Below are 21,375 nucleotides of genomic sequence, written 5' to 3' on the forward strand. Positions count from 1 at the left end.
TGGAGGCGAGTCAGTGGATATCGGTGCGACTAGAGAGCTAGATTTCTAAACACAAAGAGCTGAAATTTTACATTGAGATGGAAGATCAGTAGATTGCAGAGCTGGTTCAAAAGACTAAATAGTGGTTCACAGTAAATAACAGGGCCCTGGGAGTGTTGTATAACAGAGAAACCTGGGAGTTCAGGTACATGGCTTCCCAAAAGTACCATCACAGGTAACAGGGTGATGAAGAAGGCTTATAGTACACTTGCCTATATGGGAAAGGGCATTGAGTATAGCAGTTGGGATGTTATGTTACAGCTGTACAAAAAGTTGGTGAGAGTGCATCTGGAATACTGTGCATACAGGTTTCCCCCGCTATCCAAAGGTAGAGCGTTCCTATGAAACCATTTGTAAGCTGAAATGGCGTAAAGCGAAGAAGCAATTACCATTAATTTATATGGGAAAAATTTTGAGCGTTCCCAGACCCAAAAAATAACCTACCAAATCGTACCAAATAACACATAAAACCTAAAATAACACTAACATATAGTAAAAGCAGGAATGATATGATAAATACACAGCCTATATAAAGTAGAAATAATGTATGTACAGTGTAGTTTCACTTACCAGAATTGAGAAGACAGTGAGCACACAGGAAGGTTCATGCATTTTTCTATCATACAGTTCTTTGTAAGCACTCAAACCATCCTGCAAACCTGCTCTAAAGCTATGTGCCCTTTCAAAATTAAAGTCATACTTTTCTGCAGTCATTGCAGCACTGAGATGCTGCAATCAGATGCTGAGTGTAACTCCCGGGGAAGGAACTTGGCGACACCACTCTCGCTGCTCAGGGTGCGCGCTGCCTCTATAACAGCTCGCTGCAAAACAAATGCTGAACGCTATTTTCACTTTTCGCCACTCGCTGCTCAGGGTGCACGCTGCCTCTATAACAGCTCACTGCAAAACAAATGCTGAACACTATTTTCACTTTTCGCCACTCGCTGCTCAGGGTGCGCGCTGCCTCTATAACAGCTTGCTGCAAAACAAACGCTGAATGCTATTTTCGTTTTTCGCCTTTTTTCCTAAAAGCGAAAATCCTCTGCGGATTTATTTCAGTTAGCGAAAACAGGTACTAATGTAGGTCTTTTGTGAAAGCGAAGTGGCGTAAAGTGAACTTTCGTAAAGTGGGGGATACCTGTAATTCTGATCAGAACGTGATTAAGGTAGAGAGGGTACAGAAAAGATTCACAAGGGTGTTGCTAGCAATAGAGATCTTGAGTTACAAAGTGAAGCTGGATAGGTCAGGACTGGACCAAAGGAGGTTGAGGGGTGCCCTTATAAAGATATATAAAATCATCACGAGTATAGATAAGGTGGACGGTCACTGATCACAGTAGTCTTCTCAGGGTAGAGGAGTATAAAACTATAGGGCATGGGTTTAAGGTGAGAGGGGCAAGATTTAAAAAGGATCTGGGACAACTTTTCACAAGCTGGATGGTGAGTATGTGAAATAAGCTACCAGAGAAAGTGGTAGAAGCAGGTACAATTACATGTAAAGGACATTTAGACATTTCGTGGATGGGAAAGGCTTAGAGCAATATGGGCCAATCACAGGGAAATGGGATTAGCTCGGGAAAGCACCTTGGTCAGGATGAATGAGTTGTTTCAGTGCTGAATAACTATTTTTTTAAAAAAAAGGATTCAAAAGATAATCAGGTAAGATGAACATGAAAAAAAAACATTGAATACAACCTTGCACAAACAATAGCAAAGATTCAGGATCATTATACTGTAATGGGGATAATGGATGGGCAATAATTGTCAGTAATTACTGGAAAAATTAAATCCAGACCATCACAAAAATCTAGAACCAGTGATTATTGAAAATAGTTGAAGCTTTGGCGAGTGTGTAGATGAAGAGCAGAGTAACAATGGTGCATGAAGATATAGGGACAGAAGGTGGGGAGAGTTAGGACAGACAGTGTCAGTGAATCAAGGAGGTTATGAGTGGAAAGCTGACTGAAATTGAGAGATGCTTAGTGGGAACAGGATGAGTAAATTCAGGTGATTAGTGTATGTTGTATTTATGAATTAGGGAGATAATTAGCAGAGAAAGTGCATGTGTATTGTTGATGTGGTTAACGGCAGGTGTGTCCGTCACCATGTGTGATAGTTTGTATAGTGTACAGTGAGTTGTGGAGATGGTTGGTGGTGAAAGTCCTGCTGATTTGCTTAGTAGTCTCTGAGTGTTTCCTAAAGTCTTCATACCTGGAGCTCGTCAGTGCAGGGGTATAGGAGAGAATTTGGGTGTTGTGAATTCTGAAGATTATCAGTGGTGGGATTCTCCACGGACAGGAGAGATGGTTAGTGGAGAAATGTTCAGTGCATATAATCCTGGGAACATACACCATAAGACCATAAGATATAGGAGCAGAAGTAGGTCATTTGGCCCATCGAGTCTGCTCTGCCATTCAATCATGGGTGATCCAATTCTTCCAGTCATCCCCACTCCCCTGCCTTCTCCCCATACCCTTTGATACCCTGGCTAATCAAGAACCCATCTATCTCTGCCTTAAATACACCCAATGACTTGGCCTCCACAGCCACTTGTGGAACAAATTCCGCAGATTTATCACCCTCTGACTAAAGTAATTTCTCTGCATCGCTGTTCTAAATGGGCATTCTTCAATCCTGAAGTCGTGTCTTCTTGTCCTGGACTCCCCTACCATGGAAAATAACTTTGCCAATCTAATCTGTTCAGGCATTGCATCAGGTCCAGGAAATTTATCCACTCTCAGTCCATTAAGTTTCCTGAGCACCTTCTCAGTTGTAATTTTCACTGCACTAACTTCACTTCTCTGATGCTCTTGAATGTCCAGTATACTGCAGATGACTTCCACTGTGAAGACTGATGCAAAATATGTATTCAGTTCCTCTGCTATCTCTGCATCTCTCATTACAGTATCTCCAGCATCATTTTCTATTGGTCCTATATCTACCCTCAACTCTCTTTTACCCTTTATATACTTTAAAAAGCTTTTTGTATCTTCTTTGATATTTGTTGGCAGCTTCCTTTCATAATTCATCTTTTCCTTCCTAAAGACCTTCTTAGTTTCCTTCTGCAAGTTTTTAACAGCTTCCCAATCCTTTATCTTCCCACTAGCTTTGGCTTCCATGTATGCCCTCTCTTTTGCTTTTACTTTGGCTCTGACTTCACTTGTTAGCCACAGTAGTGTCCTTTTTCCATTCGAAAATTTCTTCTTATTTGGAACATATCTGTCTTGCACTTCCCTCATTTTTCACAGAGATTCCAGCCATTGCTGCTCTGCTGTCCTTCCTGCTTGTGTCCCTTTCCAGTCAGCCTTGGCCAGTTCCCCTCTCATGCCATTGTAATTTCCTTTATTCCACTGAAATTCCGACACATTGGAATTTAGTTTTTCCTTCTCAAATTTCAATTGTGATCACTGTTTCCTAAGGGTTCCTTAACCTTAAGCTCTCTTATCACCTACGGATCATTGCACAACACCCAATCCAGCACAGCCGATCCCCTAGTGGACTCAACAACAAGCTGTTCTTAGACATTCTACAAATTCTCTCAGGTAATCCACTCCAGACCCAGCACATCTTCCCTTAGACATGGGGCCGAAAATTGTTCACAAAATTGCTCCTTGAGTTTGCTAAATGTCAGGGAGTTGTGGTCATCATCTCACCGAGAGGTCTTCACTTGACCACACTTCACTTGACCTAAGGCTAGATCCAGTGTAGCCTCTCCTCCAGCAAACTTATCCACATACTGTGTCAGGAACCCTTCCGAGACTCACCTAACTGATACTTCTGCACTAAGGAAGTGCCAAGCAATATTAGGGAATTTGAAGATGCCCGTGACGACAACCCTGGTATTTTTGTAACTTGCTAAATATCTGTCTACTCATCCACTCCTCTATGCCTATGTTGTAGCTGGGGAAGGGCGGTGGGAACGAAAGAATACTCCCCAACAGAGTGATTGCTCCCTTCCTGTTTCTGACTCCCAGCCACACTGACTCATATCAGTGAGCACGGAGGTACAGAGGAGGTGAAGCTCCTCGGTACCTCTCACTCAATCCGCTCTGTCCTGTGGTTGCCTTTTGCTGGATTGTGCACATCTCTGATTGCTCTCTCCTTGGTGTCTCTGCAGGTGCTGTCTGCCAGCCTGAGTGGGATGGCATTGTGTGTTGGCCCTCTGCCCAGGCCAACCACAGTGTCTCTGTCTCCTGCCCCCACTACATCCATGACTTTAACCACAAAGGTAACCACTCCTGCTTGCACTCTGACGGAGACATTGCTCACACTGGGTGCACTGGCACTGTATTCAATACCCACAGTGGTCTCACACCTCGTATACACCAGCCATCCTCAGATGGTGCTGTTCCTGACAGCACACTCAGTGCTAATTTTCCTTGTGCTCACACCACACCCATGCTCGGACTGAACCTGCTCACAATACACTCACACTTGCTCTGATCGCACACGATGTCACTCACACCATGCTTGCTGTACTCATGCCAATGCCCTCACAGGCTCTGCTTATAGAAAAATAGAAAACCTACAGCACAATACAGGCTCTTCAGCCCACAATGCTGTGCTGAACATGTACTTACCTGAGAGATTACCTAGGGTTACCCATAGCCCTCTATTTTTCTGAGCTCCATGTACCTATCCAGAAGTCTCTCAAAAGACCCTATCGTATCCACCTCCACCACTGTCACCAGTAGCCCATTCCACACACTCACCACTCACTGTGTAAAAAACTTACCCCCCCCCCCCAACATCTCCTCTGTGCCTCCTTCCAAGTACCTTAAAACTGCCCTCTCATGCTAGCCATTTCAGCCCTGGGAAAACGCCTCTGACTATCCACACGATCAATGCCTCTTATCATCTTGTACACCTCTATCAGGTCATCTCTCGTCCTCCATCACTCCAAGGAGAAAAGGCTGAGTTCACTCAACCTATTCTCATAAGGCATGCTCCCCAATCCAGGCAACATCCATGTAAATCTCCTCTGCACCCTATCTATAGTTTTCACATCCTTCCTGTAGTGAGGCGACCAGAACTGAGCACAGTACTGAAGTGGGATCTGACCAGGGTCCGCTATAGCTGTAACATCACCTCTCGGCTTTGAACTCAATCCCATGTTTGATGAAGACCAATGCACAGTATGCTTTCTTAACCACACAGTCAACCTGCGTAGCTGCTTTGAGTGTCCTGTGGACTCGGACCTCAAGATCCCTCTGATCCTCCACACTGCCAAGTGTCTTTCCATTAATACTATATTCTAACATCATATTTGACCTACCAAAATGAACCAATTCACACTTATCTGGGTTGAACTCCATCTGCCACTTCTCAGACCAGTTCTGCATCCTATCAATGCCTTACTGTAACCTCTGACAACCCTCCACACTATCCATAACACCCCCAACCTTTGTGTCGACAGCAAATTTACTAACCCATCCCTCCACTTCCTCATCCAGGTCATTTATAAAAATCACAAAGAGTAGGGGTCCCAGAACAGATCCCTGAGACACACCATTGGTCACTGACCTCCATGCAGAATATGACCTGTCTACAACCACTCTTTGCCTTCTGTGGGCAAGCCAGTTCTGGATCCATAAAGCAATGTCTCCTTGGATCCCATGTCTCCTTACTTTCTCAATAAGCCTTGCATGGGGTACCTTATCAAATGCCTTGCTGAAATCCATATACACTATGTCCATTGCTCTACCTTCATCAATGTGTTTAGTCACATCCTCAAAAAATTCAATCAGGGTCATAAGGAAAGACCTGCTGTTGACAAAGCCATGCTGACTAATCCTAATCATATTTTGCCTATCCAAACTTCATAAATCCTGCCTCTCAGGATCTTATCCATCAACTTAACAATTATAGACTCACTGGTCTGTAATTCCTGGGCTATTTCTACTCCCTTTCTCAAATAAGGGAACAACATCTGCAACCCTCCAATCCTCTGGAACCTCTCCCATCCCCATTGATGATGCAAAGATCATCGCCAGAGGCTCAGCAATCTCCTCCCACACCTCTCACCGTAGCCTGGGGTACACCTCATCTAGTCCCAGTGACTTGTCCAGCTTTCCGAAAGCTCCAGCACATCCTCTTTCTTAATGTCTATATGCTCAAGCTTTTCACTCTGCTATAAATCATCCCTATAATCACCAAGGTCCTTTTCCATAGTGAATACTGAAGCAAAATATTCATTAAGTACCTCTGCTATCTCCGGTTCAATACACACTTTCCCACTGTCACACTTGATTGGTCCTATTCTCTCATGTCTTATCCTCTTGCTCTTCACATACTTGTAGAATGCCTTGGGTTTTCCTTAATCCTGTTCACCAACCCCTTTTCATGACCCCTTCTGGATCTCCTAATTTCGTTCTTAAACTCCTTCCTGCTAGCCTTATAATGTTCTAGATCTCTATCATTACCTAGTTTTTTGACCCTTTCATAAGTTTTTCTTTTCTTCTTGAATAGATTTTCAACAACCTGCACCCTACCATCCTTTCCGTCCCATTGGAACGTACCTATGCAGAACCCCATGCAAATATCCCCAGAACATTTGCCACATTTCTGCCGTACATTTCTCTGAGAACATCTGTTCCCAATTTATGCTTCCAAGTTCCTGCCTGATAGCTTCATATTTCCCCTTACTCCAATTAAACACCTTCCTAACTTGTCTGTTCCTATCCCTCTCCAATGCTATGGTAAAGGAGATCGAACTGTGATCACTATCTTCAAAATGCTCCCCCACTGAGAGACCCAACACCTGACCAAGTTCATTTCCCAATACCAGATCAAGTACAGCCTCTCCTCTTGTAGGCTTATCTACATATTGTGTTAGGAAATCTTCCTGAACACACCTAACAAACTCCACGCCATCTAAACTCTTTGCTCTAGGGAGATGCCAATCAATATTTGGGAAATTAAAACCTCCCACCATGTCAAGCCTGTTATTATTATACCTTTCCAGAATCTGTCTCCCTAGCTGTTCCTTGATGTCCCTGTTACTATTGGGTACTCGAGAAAAACACCCAGTAGAGTTATTGACCCCCTTCCTGTTTCTAACTTCCACCCACAGAGACTCCGTAGACAATCCCTCCATGACTTCCTCCTTTTCTGCAGCTGTGACACTATCTCTGATCAGCAATGCCACGCCCCCACCTCTTTTGCCTCCCTCCCTGTCCTTTCTGAAATATCTAAAGCCTGGCACTCGAAGTAGCCATTCCTGCCCCTCAGCCATCTCTGTAATGGCCACAACATTATAGCTCCAAGTACTGATCCACACTCTAAACTCATCTGCTTTGTTCATGATACTCCTTGCATTGAAATAGACACATCTCAAACCTTCGGTCTGAGTGTGTCCCTTCTCCATCACCTGCCTATCTTCCCTTTCATACTGTCTCCAAGTTTTCTCTATTTGTGAGCCAACCACCCACCCTTCCTCAGTCTCTTCAGTTTAGTTCCCACCCCCAGCAATTCTATTTTAAACTCTCCCCAATAGCCTTAGCAAACCTCCCCACCAGGATATTGGTCCCCCTTGGATTCAAGTGCAACCCGTCCTTTTTGTACAGGTCATACCTGCCCCAAAAGAGGTCCCAATGATCCAGAAATCTGAATTCCTGCCCCCTGCTCCAATCCCTCAGCCACGCATTTATCCTCCGCCTCACTCTATTCCTGTATTCCTATACTCATTGTCACGTGGCACAGGCAATAATCCTAAAATTACTACCTTTGCGGTCGTGCTTCTCAACTTCCTTCCTAACTCCCTGTAATCTGCTTTCAGTATCTCCTCCCTTTTCCTACTTATGTCGTTGGTGCCAATATGTACCACGACCTCTGGCTGTTCTCCTTCCCACTTCAGGATATCGTGGACGCGATCAGAAACATCCCGGACCCTGGCACCTAGGAGGCAAACTACCATCTGAGTTTCTTTCCTGTGTCCACAGAAATGCCTGTCTGATCCCTGTGGTGAACTATGTGCCTGTCGGGACACGCCCCTGCTGACTGCTCCTGTGGCTCCTCCCACAGGCCCCTGTATAAAGGCGATCTGCGGCCTGACGCTCGGCCTCAGTCTCCAAGACATTGTATGATAGACACTCACTCCTGGTTCCTTCTTCCAGTCAATAAAAGCCGATATCTCGCCTTACGTCTCAGTGTGAGTTATTGATGGTGCATCAATCCCCTAACTATAGAGTCCCCTATCACTGCTGCCATCCTCTTCCTTTCCCTACCCCTCTGAGCCATAGGGCCAGACTCAGTGCTAGAGATGCGGCCCCTGTTGCTTCCCCCAGGTAGGCCGGCCCCCCTAACAGTACTCAAGCAGGAGTACTTATTGTTGAGGGGAACATCCACAGAGGTACTTTCTAGTATCTCTTAGTATCTTTCCTTACCTCTTAGTATCTTCTAAGAGAAAAGATCCTCTTAGTATCTTTCCTTTCAGTTAGTCCTGACGAAGGGTCTCGGCCCGAAACGTTGACAGTGCTTCTCCCTATAGACGCTGCCAGGCCTGCTGCATTCCACCAGCATTTTGTTTGTGTTGTTCAAATTTCCAGCATCTGCAGATTTCCTCATGTTTGAGGTACTTTCTAGTATCCGATTCTTGCCCTTCCCTCTCCTGACTGTTATCCACTTATCTGTGTCCCAAGGCCCTGGTGTGACTACTTGTCTATAGCTCCTCTCTATTACTTTCCCTGTCACACTCACACGGAGCTCACAAGTCACACATCTTGGCTCACTCTCAGATGGTTCTCACTCTGTACCTTCTAATCACACTCCTACTCACTCCATACACTGTGTACTTTGTGTTAACTTTCTTTTCACCATCCGCAGACTTTGTGTTAACTCTCTTCTCACGCTCTGTACACTGTGGCCACTCTTTACAGTCCGTATTCACTCTATATCTGTGCTGACTTAGTTACTACCTCGATGATCCTGTCCAATAACTGTCTCATTACCCCTTTGACAGGGCATGCCTATCGCAGGTGCAGTGCTCACGGTGACTGGGAGCTGGTTTCCAGCAGGAACAGAACATGGGCAAACTACACTGAATGCATCCAGCTCCAGAGGGCAGACTTGTGGCACCAAAAGGTAGACAACTCCTCACCAACCGATCAAGGGTCAGATGAACCTAGAGTTAAAGTTTAAAGTTCAAAGTAAATTTGTTATCAAAGTACATATATGTCACCATATACAACCCTGAGATTTATTTTCTTGCGGGCACACTCAATAAATCCATAATAAAATAATAACCATAATATTGAAAGACCACACAAACTTGGGTGTTCAACCAGTGTGCAAAAGACGACAAACTGTGCAAATATAAAAACAAATAAATAATAATAAATAAATAAGCAATAAGTATTGAGAACATTGTATGAAGAGTCCTTGAAAGTGAGTCAATTGGTTGTGGCAACAGTTCAGTGATGGGGCAAGTGAAGTTGAGTGACGTTATCCCCTCTGGTTCAAGAGCCTGATGGTTGAGGAGAATAACTGTTCCTGAACCTGGTGGTGTGAATCCTAAAGCTCTTGCACCTTTTTCCTGATGGCAGCAGCAAGAAGAGAGCCTGGCCTGAATGGTGGGGGTCCTTGATGATGGATGCTGCTTTCCTGCGACAGCACTCCATGTAGATGTGCTCAATGGTGGGGAGGGCTTTACCATTAATGGACTGGACTGTATCCACTACATTTTGTAGGATTTTCTGTTCAAGGGCATTGGTGTTTCCACACCAGGCTGTGATTCAGCCAGGCAATATACTCTCCACCGCACATTTATAAAAGTTTATCAAAATTTTAAGATGTCATGCCAAATCTTTGCAAACTCCCAAGGAAGTAGAGGTACTGCCGTGCTTCCTTTGTAATTGCACTTACGTGCTGGGTCTAGTAGAGGTCCTCTGAAGTATTAACACCAAATAATTTAAAGTTGCTGACTCTCTCCACCTCTGATCCTTCAATGAGGACTCCCTCCTATATACTAATTTGTCAACACCTTTGATCAGGTTAATCTAAACTAACACAGCAGTTACAGTCAGAACCAGACCTTTGGATTACCTTCCACTCCAAGGATGGGCCTGGCTGTCATTGGGTTGGGGGTAGGAATGGTGATCTCTACCCTAGCAAAAGGAGAGTGCTGAGGGGGAAAGTACTGTGGCCACAGTGGTGACTGCTTGTTTCTTTGTGACTTCTGCAGGAAGTGTTTGACCGTCTGCACCTGATGTATACAGTGGGTTATTCTATTTCTCTGGCCTCCCTGCTGGGCGCTGTTGCCATACTCAGCTATTTCAAGTAAGCACCTTTCGATAGGACCCTGACCTTTTAACCGCCTGACAAAGTCAATGTGTCGTGAGGGTGTGATTACAACAGAAAAGTGTCATCATTGTACCTATTCCTCAGCTGATAAATGACACTGAACCTTGGGCGCTTGGGAAAAGGGGTGAGCTCACTATTGGCTGAGAACCCATACACTGGCTGAGGCTTTTCACTCCCACCTCCCATTCTGGGACCCACCCAATCCCACACTTCTCCTCATCTCTGACCACTTGTCACTTCTGTACCTCCTCACCTCTGACCTTTCATCACCTCAGACTTCCTCACCTAGGGACACCTCCCTTTAACTCTGCCCCTCCTCCACCACTCAGACCACTTTCTGTTCATCTTAGACCCATCCCCTCCTCAGTGTCCTAGTCATACAGAAGCACAGCAAATGCTGTACTGGCCATTTGGCCCACCTAATCTATGTTGACCTTTTTGCCCATCTATAGTAATCCATTTGCCTGATTTAGGCCCATATTCTTATTTTGCTTGCCTATATAAGTGTCTGTTTAAATGTCTCTTAAATATAGTGATTGCATCTGACTCCACCACTTCCTCTAGATATCACAACTTTCCATGTCAGATCCCCTTTAATATTCTTTCTTCTCCTTCCTTAAACATTTGACCTCTTGTTTTTGATACCTCTGACACAGGAAAAGCTTTTTTTTTACTGTCTACCCAATCTTTGCCTCTCATAATGTACTATACTTCTATCATTGTCACTCCTTGGCCTCCCTCCCTCTAGAAAACAGCTTATCCACTCTGTCCCAATAACTTAAGTCCATTAACTAGCAGCATCCTGATGAATCCCCTCTTCATCTTCTCCAGTGTGATTACATCCTACCTATAGTGTGGCATCTGAATTGCGTAATGTGGCCAGAGTGTCATGAGTAGCAACATGATATCTTGATGCTTACATTCTGTGCCCCAGCCTATGAATGTAATTAAGCCATGTGCCTTCATCGCCACCCTAGAAACCTGCGTTGCCACTTTAGAACAATTATGGACTTGAACCCCCAAGTCCCTCTGTTCACGAGCCCTTTGTGCCCTCAAATTTACTATACATGTCCCACCCCTACATGACTTTCCAAAATGCATCAATGGACATTCATCAGAATTAAATTCCATCTGTCATTCTCTGCCCAACTTTCCCCCTGGTCTATATCCTGCTGTAGACATTGACAACCTTCCTCTCTATCCACAACACCACAAATTTTCATGTCATCTGAAAACTCACTAATTATGTCTCTTACATTCACTTCCAAGTAATCACAAACACGGTCCCAGCATTAATCCCGGTAGTACACCACAGACCTCCACCACCGTTCTCTGCCTCCAATCACCAAGGCAACCTTGGATCCAATTAACTGGCTCACCATGTCCCTAAACCTTTGGACCAGCTTACGATGCAGGACCTTGTCAAATATCTTACGAACATCCATGAGACAATATCCACCTCCCGGCTTTCATCAGTCTTTTGAGTTGCCTCGTTAAACAACACAAATCTGTGAAATCGGGCTTTTCCCTTACAAAGCAATGCTGACTATCCTTGACTATTCCCTGCCTTTCCAAACCTTATCCCTTAGAATTCCACCCAATAATTTCCCTGCCACTGAGTCTTAAATAATTGATTATCCTCCAGTCTTCTGTTAACTCACTGATGGCTAACAAAAACGCAGAAATCTCTGACAGGACCCAGCAATCTCCTCCCTTGCTTCCTATATTACCTTGTCTGACCCTGGAGATTTATAATATCTTTGTAATATGAAGTGTTCCAGATTATCCACATCCTTTCCCTGAACTATTTTCTGTGCCCCTCACTTTGGTGAAATACAGTCAAGAAATATTCACCAGTCCTAGAGAGACGGAGCATGAAAGCAGGTCCTTTGCTCCACATCAGTCCATTTACACCAATCCTGTATCAATCCCATTTTTCATTCTCCTCTACTCCTACCACTCACTCAGACACTTGGAAGAATATACTGTGCCCAATTAACCTTTGGGATGTGGGAGGAAGCCCATACAGTCACAGGAGAATGTGCAAATTCCGAATAAACAGCACCCAAAGTCAGGATTGAGACGCAGTCTCGGGTGCTGTAAGGAGCAGCTGAATTAGCCCACATCCCCTAGCTCCACCCTTTGGTCATCAATTCTTTCCCCAGCTATCCTCTTGCACCTTACTCTTACCTGAAGGATATTTCATGGCCCTTCTTTGCCCTCCTAACTCACTGGTTTTCTCCTACATACCCCTTACGCTTCAAGATAGTCACCTGATTCCAGTTGCCTTTGCCTGCGACGTGCTTCCTTTTCTTGCTGGATTGTTCCCCAGTCTTGCCATTTTTCCAGGATTGAAGAAGAATCTTATGGAATGTCAACTCCATAGATGCTGTCTGACCCACTGAGCTCCTCCAGCATTTTGTGTGTTTTTCTCCTTTATTAATCCTAACTTTCACCCATATCTCTTCACTGGACAATCTCTCTAGGATATCCTTTCTCAGTACCGCTACGATGCTCTCTCTAATCGGTAATGCGTCTCCCTCTCCAGTTTTGCATCCCTCTCTGTCATGTCCGAAACTTCTACACCCTGGAAAATGAAGCCAACAATCCTCTCCTTCCCTCAATCATTTCTCTGTGATTTTAATAACAAATGCTGAACTGTGCTTTCCCATCTCATTTACCTATGAGGCTGCTTGCATTAAAATAAATACAGTTGAGCCCACCAATCCTCCCACACCTCTGTCTGCTCTGCACACTGGACTCGACATATCCCTTGCACTTTTCTATCCTCCTGCTGCTGTGTTACCCACCAGTTTATTGAACCCCTTACAGCTTATGAGCAACCTCCCCTTGTACAGACCCTAACTACACCAGAAGTGATCCCAATGATTCAAGTGTCTAAAGCCCTCAGTCCTCTGCCAACTCTTCAGCCACACGTCCATCTGTCCAATCCTCCTATTATTATCCTCTTGAGTACATGGCACAACGAGTAATCCGGGACTATTACTCGAGCGGTCCTGCTTTAATCTTCTGTCTAACTCCCGAAGCACACTCTGCAGGTTCCATGTTGCGAATACCAGTATGTACGACTGCTGCTGGCTGGTCTCTGTCCTCTTTCAGACATATCTTAGACAACATCCCTGATCCTAGGAAGGCAACAGACCAATCTGGAGTCTTGCTCTCAGCCATAGGAGTGGCTGCCTGTTTCTGTCACTAATGAATCCACACTAGTTGACCTCTCCACCCCTTCTGTACGTAACTCAGAGAGATCAACCCCTGCTACCCACCCCCCACCCTCAGTATCTGATATGGTGTACCTGTTTGAGACCTGCACCTAATGCCCTTCTTGGAGCTCCTTTCCTTCTGTACCCATGGCACGACCAACTCACCAAGTCTACTGTCTACCACATTCTCCGCTTTCCAAGTACTCCATACTCCAACAGCTCCATGCAGTCTGACGGAAGCTGCAGCTGGACACACATCCTACAGGTGTGGTCACCATGAACACTGGATACGTCCCTGATCTCCCACGTCCTGTAGCACTGCGCTACCCTCAACATCATTTCTCCCCAGTCCCTTACCCACTGTCCCTCCTCACCAAGCCCACATTTTGACTCAAGACAGCTGCTCCCAGCTGACCTGCCTGCTCTGTATACTTCCTGTACACTGGTGCTGTGCTCCTCCTGCTGTCTTTGGACCTTACTCGGAGGATCCCTCTCCTCGCCACCCCCATGACGTTTCGCTGCATAAGGGAGCTGGCTTCCAACAGAGGGGATAGTGGAATGGAGCCAGCAGAATGGGGAATGTTTCTGGGGTGCTGCCCGTTTGATGCTGTGGTCTCTCCCCTCTCACCACAGACGGCTGCACTGCACCAGGAACTACATCCACATGCACCTTTTCACTTCCTTCATGTGCCGGGCCATCAGCATCTTTGTCAAGGACGCTGTGGTCTATTCGGACTCGGAGCTGGACGGGCTGGAGGTCCGCACGGAAGATTTAGTGGGTGATGTGACACTACTCCCCAGCAACAAGCAGTTTGTAAGTACACACGCACCTCGTGCTGGGTATCAGAAGGACAGCCTTTAGGCTGGTCAGTGCTTTGCACTCATGGCCAAGACATTGTACCTGAGGCGTAACCCAAGGGTTGATAGTAGGCCTCTGCTGAGGACCAGTTAACACGAGGGAGCCAGTTCTGACCAACAGCAGGGAGGTCACGTCTGTCTCGACCTGGCCAAGGCAAGATCCCGTCACAGAGCTTTTCTCTGGAGACACGAGCCGAGGGTGGGCAGCCGGCCAGAAATGGGCAGAGCCCAGGTCCGGAATTGCTGTAGGAAGCTACTTCCACAGCTGCCTGTCCAGGAGGGAGGGAGAGGTAGCCAGCGAACTCCGTATCAACTTCCCGCAACAATACTTCTGGTTTGAGGAGAGAGCAGGTTTCTGGGCTCCCATTTTGGGACTCGATAGGAAATGCTCCGGTGGCTGGTTATGGGTCAGTGGCTACTGAGATGTTAGGACAGTGTGGTAACCATTGCTTTTGTTGCCTGGTAACTGAGCTGTATGTTTGCAGGTTGGCTGTAAGGTGGCAGTGATCTCATTTCTGTATTTCCTTGCTACCAATCACTACTGGATTCTGGTGGAGGGCCTTTACCTGCACAGTCTGATCTTCATGGCTTTCTTATCGGACAAGAAGTATCTCTGGGCACTGACTCTGATTGGCTGGGGTAAGGCTGCTGATCACTGCATAATCATTATTTGCTGCCCACTGATTGCCCCATCTCCAGCACGTGAGTTTGACATTCCCACTCACAGGGTCCTGGGGTACTCCTCTTAGGCAACGAAAACATACAAGAGACTGTAACCACTGCAGGCACAAGCATGTGGTCTGCTCCCTTTAGAAGTGAACGGAGAGCCCATGGGAGGACAGAGCGTGGGGAAATCCCAAAGAGCAGTACAGAGTCTAGGGTGGGGGAATCATCTACTGTATCTCATGAAGGCTGGAAGTTGGCCCTGTTAGTCTCATTGCCAGTTGGAGAGTTGGGATCTTCGTGTTGAGTTTGGGGGATGCTGATGGGGTGAGGGTTATGGAAGGTGAGGAAACGTGAACACAGTAAGGCTTGCAATGACGACCGTGCTTCTGTCCTCTTCTGTAGGAGTCCCTGCGGTGGTGGTGGCTGCATGGGGAAGCACCAGAGCGTTGCTGGCAGATACACAGTACGTACATCCTTGGGCACAACAGTGGCAGAACTGGCCGAGCTATCAGAAGGTGCTGGGTGGGACCCGACATCACCCAGTGGGTGGGGAAATGGGGTGACCTTTGGGTGGAATCCAAGTAACCTATGGGTGGGGAATGGAACAACCCATAGTGGGACTTGTTATACACTGGGTGGAAAATGAGGTAATGTGTGGGTGGGATGTAGATAAGATTCCAGGAACTGCAGGAGAGGGGGGCTGCTGATATTAAGCAGCCTGCAACCTGTAATGTCAAAGTTCTGGTCATCAATAACCCACCGATACTCAGTTTGGGCTTGGCCAGGACCTCTAAAGGAAGTGAGTGGGCAAAGATGAAGAATGTGGGAAATGTCACAGGAAAGAAGTATATTATGTAAATAGTGAGGGACTGCAGAGTTCTGAGATGCAGGGAGACCTACACCCTAGTGGCTGGAGGAACACACCAGGTCAGGCAGCATCACCCACTAACCGATTCTCAACAGATTGATCGTTGTTCCCGATTTCAGCATCTGCAGTCTCTTGTATGTCCACTCTGGTATCACCAACGCCAGCATGCAAGAAGTTATTGTTTAATGCTAGGGGAATTTTATACATAATGGGAGGTTTTAAAGGGTGTTGGTGAAGCCACACCTGGGGTACTGCGAACAAAACTGGCTTCCTTAAAAATGATAATACTGTACATCACCAGCAATTGAGAAGTTCACTGGACCAATGCCTGGGGTGGGATAGGGAAAGATTGGACAAGTTTAGCTCATCTATGACCAGGGTTTTAAAGAATGAATGAAGTTATGATTGGAACCTATGAGATCTCGAGGAGTCTGATCTGGCTGGATGTGGGAAGGATAGCTTTTTTCATGAGAGAACATGGAACTGAGGACACTATTTGAGATTAGATGAGGAAATATCTTTTCTCTCAAAGGAACTCTCCTGCTCAAAAGGCAGTAGATGTGGGGTCTTTGAATGCTTTAAGAGAGATGGATTATTGACAAGTAAGGGGGTAAATTGTTACTGGGGTTGGAGGGGTGGATGAGTGAGTTATTGTCCTATTCCCTTAAATTGTATGCTTGTTTATAAGTCGCCCTGGTAAACTTGACATCACTGGGAAGACACTCCAACGGTGAAAGGAAGACAGTGTGGTTGCTGGTCAGTATTATAGAGGTGGGTTCTTCAACAAAGTCTCCATGGCCCAACCATTTTCAGCAGCTTCATCAATGACCTTATTGTCATCATGTGGGCAGAAGTGTGGATTTTCCCTGATGATTGTTTCATATTTGATTTTCTTCACAGCCCCATATCCCATTCCTGCATGCAGCTAGACCCAGACAGTTCAGGGATGAGCTGATACATGACAAGTAATGACTTTCTCCAGTAAGTGTGAGTCTGACATTCAAATCAAATTCCCCAGCATTACCATTGATTAGAAACTTAGCTGGACCAGCACATAATCACCATGACTACAAAAATAGGACAGAGGTCAGGTGTCCTCTGGTGGGTCACTCACCTCCTGATACCTTAAGGCCTTTCCACCATCTACAAGGCAGAGGTCAGGTGAGTAATCTCCACTTGCACCCCAAGAACTCTTAAGAAGGTCATGTTACACAGGGCATAACTGTCTGCATGACTGACAATTCAGTCACTGCCTCAAGATATTAATTTCCTGCACCATCAGCACAGAGTATACCACCTTCAAAGCTCTACCCACCCACTCCTCAAGGTCATTTAAAAGCAGCTCTACCAGCAAGAAGACAAAGGTCACCAGGATTATGGGACATTCTCCTTTCATGGCTTATACCAACCTAGGATATATCCTGACATTTCTTCAGTGCCACTGGGTCAAAATCCTGGAAGTGGAAGATTAACAGCATAGTTAAATTTACTTTATCAGAATCAGACTTATTATCATCAGCATGTGACATAATATTTGTTAACTTACCAGCAGCAGTTCAAAGCAATACATAATCTAGCAGAGAGAAAAAAATAACAATAAATAACATAAAATAATAATAAATAAACAAGTAAATCAATTATGTATATTGAATAAAAAATTTTAAAGTGCATAAACAGAAATATTGTATATTTTTTTAAAAAGCGAGGTAGTGTCCAAAGATTCAAAGTCCATTTAGGAATCAGATGACAGAGGGAAAGAAGCTGTTCCTGAATCGCTGAATGTGTGCCTTCAGGCTTCTCTACCTCCTTCCTGATGGTAACAGTGAGAAAAGGGCATGCCCTTAATAATGGACGCTGCCTTTCTGAGACACCACTCCCTAAAGAAGTCCTGGGTACTTTGTAGGCTAGTAACCAAGATGGAGTTGACTAGATTTACAACCTTCTGCAGATTCTTTCTGCCCCCATACCAGACAGTGATGCAGCCTGTCAGAATGCTCTCCACGGTACATCTATAGAAGTTTTTGAATGTATTTGTTGACATGCCAAATCTCTTCAAACTCCTAATAAAGTACAGCCACTGTCTTGTCTTCTTTACAACTATATTGATATGTTGGGACCTGGTTAGATCCTCAGAGATCTTGACACCCAGGAACTTGAAACTGCTCACTCTCTCCACTTTTGATCCCTCTATGAGGATTGGTATGTGTTCCTTCATCTTACCCTTCCTGAAGTCCACATTCAGCTTTCCACCACCTCTCTAAAAAATTAATGATGGGCATTAAATGCTGACCCCTGACAGCAGTGCCTCACTCTCAATTAAATAATACAACTAGCTCCTTACTCACCTTTCATATTCTGTTTTTTTTTTTGTGGAAGAAAGCCTCTTGGCCCAGGAAATAAAATTTAATGAAACAGAAAGCATTAGTTTACAGGTACAAGTCACTATCTATAATCTGGCAGAATACAAAACCTCAACCAGGAAGGTGAAGTAAAGAGTATTAGAAAGGTGAGCAGGATACCTAAAACAAAACTCAAAAAACTTCTATAAAAATGAAACAATTCAAGGATAGCTGCACAACTTCTGGACCAAAAAGAAACTGGTAGAGACAGAAGTTATGTCACAAGTAACAAATGTTTACTTTGCATCCACATGAATACAAATGAGAATAATGTTCTGGTGGAGCAGATTCAGAACAGAAGAACACCAAAGAGGAGGTGGATTAAAAGTAGGATCTAGAGATACTGGTGTCACTCCGCTGGTGCAGTGTGATATACCCTGGTAAGTGAAGGAAGCTGGCTGGAGATACCAGAAGTTCTGACCCCACCCTCCCATTCAACCTTGGGGATGGAAGAGGGCTAGAGGAAAAGAAACACATAAGTGAATGAATGTAATAATTCAGGCAAATCTGGTTACTGCCAGCAATGGAAACATGACTAGAGATCATGGCCAAGGAGAAAGTACATGCTTGCTCAGAGACATATATGGTAATATGCAAAAGCCAGCTGGATTTCTTGTAAAGATGCCCAACGTACTAGTATGTAATTCAGAAGCAGGAATAAGGCCAGTCAGTCCCTTGAGCCTACTTCATTCAATATGATCATGGTTGATCTGTTTGTAACTATACTTATATTCTCACCTCCTTACTTAACAAATACACTCTGCCTTTAAAATACTCAAACATTTATACAAAGTCTTGAGTTGATACAAGTAGCATTTTCAATGTAAAGGTGAATTTCCTAAAGGTGATTCAGCAAGTAGAAGCAGATGGTGGTAAGGGATATTGTGAAGTGGATAACTGAAAGGCTCAGAGGCTCCTCGGAGAGAGGTGGTGATCAGATGTTTTCCTGATTGGAGGGGTTGTTGGTGGGCATTGCTTTTTCTTGTTACCTAAATGGCCAGGGCTCTGGTACAAGAAACATGGCCAGCAGTGGGTCAAATGACCATCCTGCTAGCTCAACTAATTAATTATGGCTGAATTTTAACATCAGCCCATTTATAAAAAATCACCAACAAATCATGCCTTCAGAAGAAATACCTTATACTATGGTTGAGAAGACATTCTTCAATCCACTCTGAAGGAGGATAAGTCAGCTCTGAGGGAAATGGAATAGAATGTCCTATAGAATGGATGACAGGTTTAGAGGGATATGGGAAAAACATAGGAAAACAGGACTAGCTCAAACCATGGTGTTACGTACCCCGTAACTGGGTGTCAGACCAGCAGAGAAAGAAGAATCCGTTGGAGTCTGGTGATACTATATTTAAAGGTGTTTATTAATAAAAGTAAGCAAAACCATATCAATAATGCAAATATACATATAACACAAAGTAGCAGTAATAAACCTAAAAGTGTAGGAATAATAATAATAATAAGCAATAATAAAGAAGCTCTATCGATGTCTAGGGGTAAATAAATTGTCATAGAATATAAAGTTCAGTTCAGTTCGTGAGTGCTGAGGTAGTTATGCTTGTTGAGGGGAGGGAGAGGGAGAGAGGGAGAGAGGGAGAGAGGGAGAGAGGGAGAGAGGGGGGAGGGGGAGGGGGAGGGGGAGGGGGAGGGGGAGGGGGAGGGGGAGGGGGAGGGGAGAGAGAGGGAGAGAGAGAGAGAGAGAGAGAGAGAGAGAGAGAGAGAGAGAGAGAGAGAGAGAGAGAGAGAGAGAGAGAGAGAGAGAGAGAGAGAGAGAGAGAGAGAGAGAGAGAGAGAGAGAGAGAGATATATATATATATATATATATATATAACAGCTACAGCAGCCAAACCTTCCTTTGCTTTCTTAATCCGTCGTATCGTTGTGGTCATTCAGTTATGACCTCTCCGTCCTTCTGCTAGACTGTTCTTCTGTGGTGGACTCGTCACTCTGCCATGAGTAGACACACACACACACACACAAGTCCCCACCGGCCCTGCTGTAACACTGTGAGCTTTACTGACTGATCTCCTGGTTCGGTCTTCGAACCCCCCACCTTTCTTGTGGGTTCTAATACTCAATCAGTGTCCACTGGCATGTCTGGAGGGTGTCTCTCCAGACCTGTCTTTTTATCCCTACTCACGGGGATCAGTCAGCTATCCATCAATTCTGAATGACTGTGTCCATCAAATCAGGCCACTCCTTCAGTCCACTGAGGAATGTTAATGAGCAAACTATTGTCCTTGCAGCGAAACAGTAAATAATTCAAAAAGGAGTCACAATACAGTTATTCAGCAAACTCCATCTCTCTCTTATCTGTCGCAGATGTTCTTGCCTGTTTTTCATCTCTCTTTCTCATGGTCAGCATAGCAACAGTAATAGTTTGTGGGGGGGGGGGATGGTTAACTCTTTACCCCATTGTCCATCAGGTCTGTTTCATCACTCATAACAATGGTTAACATGAACAAAATGAGTTGAAGGGTTTTTTTTACATGTTTTATTAATTTAGAGATACAGTGCAGAACAGGTCCTTCTGACCCAACTAGCTGAGCTGCACTACCCCAGCAACCCCAGGCTAGGGGAGAAAAAAACCAGAGGACATGGGTTAAGGGTGAAAGGGGGAAAAGTTTAAAGGGAACATTAGGGGGGGCTTCTTCACACAGAGAGTGGTGGGAGTGTGGAATGAGCTGCCAGATGAAGTGGTGAATGCGGGCTCACTTTTAACGTTTAAGAAAAACTTGGACAGGTAAATGGATAAGAGGTGTATGGAGGGATATGGGCCAGGTGCAGGTCAGTGGGACTAGGCAGAAAAATGGTTCGGCACAGCCAAGAAGGGCCAAAAGGCCTGTTTCTGTGCTGTAACGTTCTATGGTTCTAACCCACCTATTTAATACTAGCCTAATCACAGGACAATTTACAATGGCCAATTAACCTATTAACCAATATGTCTTTGGACTGTGGGAGGAAACTGGAGCAGCTAGAGGAAACCCAAGCGATTCATGGGGAGAAACGT

The 21,375-nt window shown here is 45.0% G+C and overlaps 1 protein-coding gene across 5 annotated transcripts in view; it reads left to right on the forward strand.

Annotated features, from left to right (window-relative positions):
- Positions 1-21,375, forward strand: part of LOC132384582 (parathyroid hormone/parathyroid hormone-related peptide receptor-like) — a 61,290-nt gene that overhangs the window by 25,912 nt on the left and 14,003 nt on the right. For 4 of the 5 annotated variants that reach the window (XM_059955787.1, XM_059955785.1, XM_059955788.1 and 1 more), the window contains exons 4-9: positions 4,157-4,267; positions 8,999-9,120; positions 10,220-10,314; positions 14,196-14,376; positions 14,906-15,059; positions 15,489-15,549. In XM_059955787.1, the coding sequence (XP_059811770.1) occupies positions 4,157-4,267; positions 8,999-9,120; positions 10,220-10,314; positions 14,196-14,376; positions 14,906-15,059; positions 15,489-15,549 (724 nt within the window). The remainder of the gene's footprint in view (positions 1-4,156; positions 4,268-8,998; positions 9,121-10,219; positions 10,315-14,195; positions 14,377-14,905; positions 15,060-15,488; positions 15,550-21,375) is intronic. The other variant, XM_059955790.1, reaches the window with a different exon arrangement.

The sequence above is a fragment of the Hypanus sabinus genome, chromosome X1 (genome assembly GCF_030144855.1).
Source record: "Hypanus sabinus isolate sHypSab1 chromosome X1, sHypSab1.hap1, whole genome shotgun sequence".
NCBI lineage: Eukaryota > Metazoa > Chordata > Chondrichthyes > Myliobatiformes > Dasyatidae > Hypanus > Hypanus sabinus.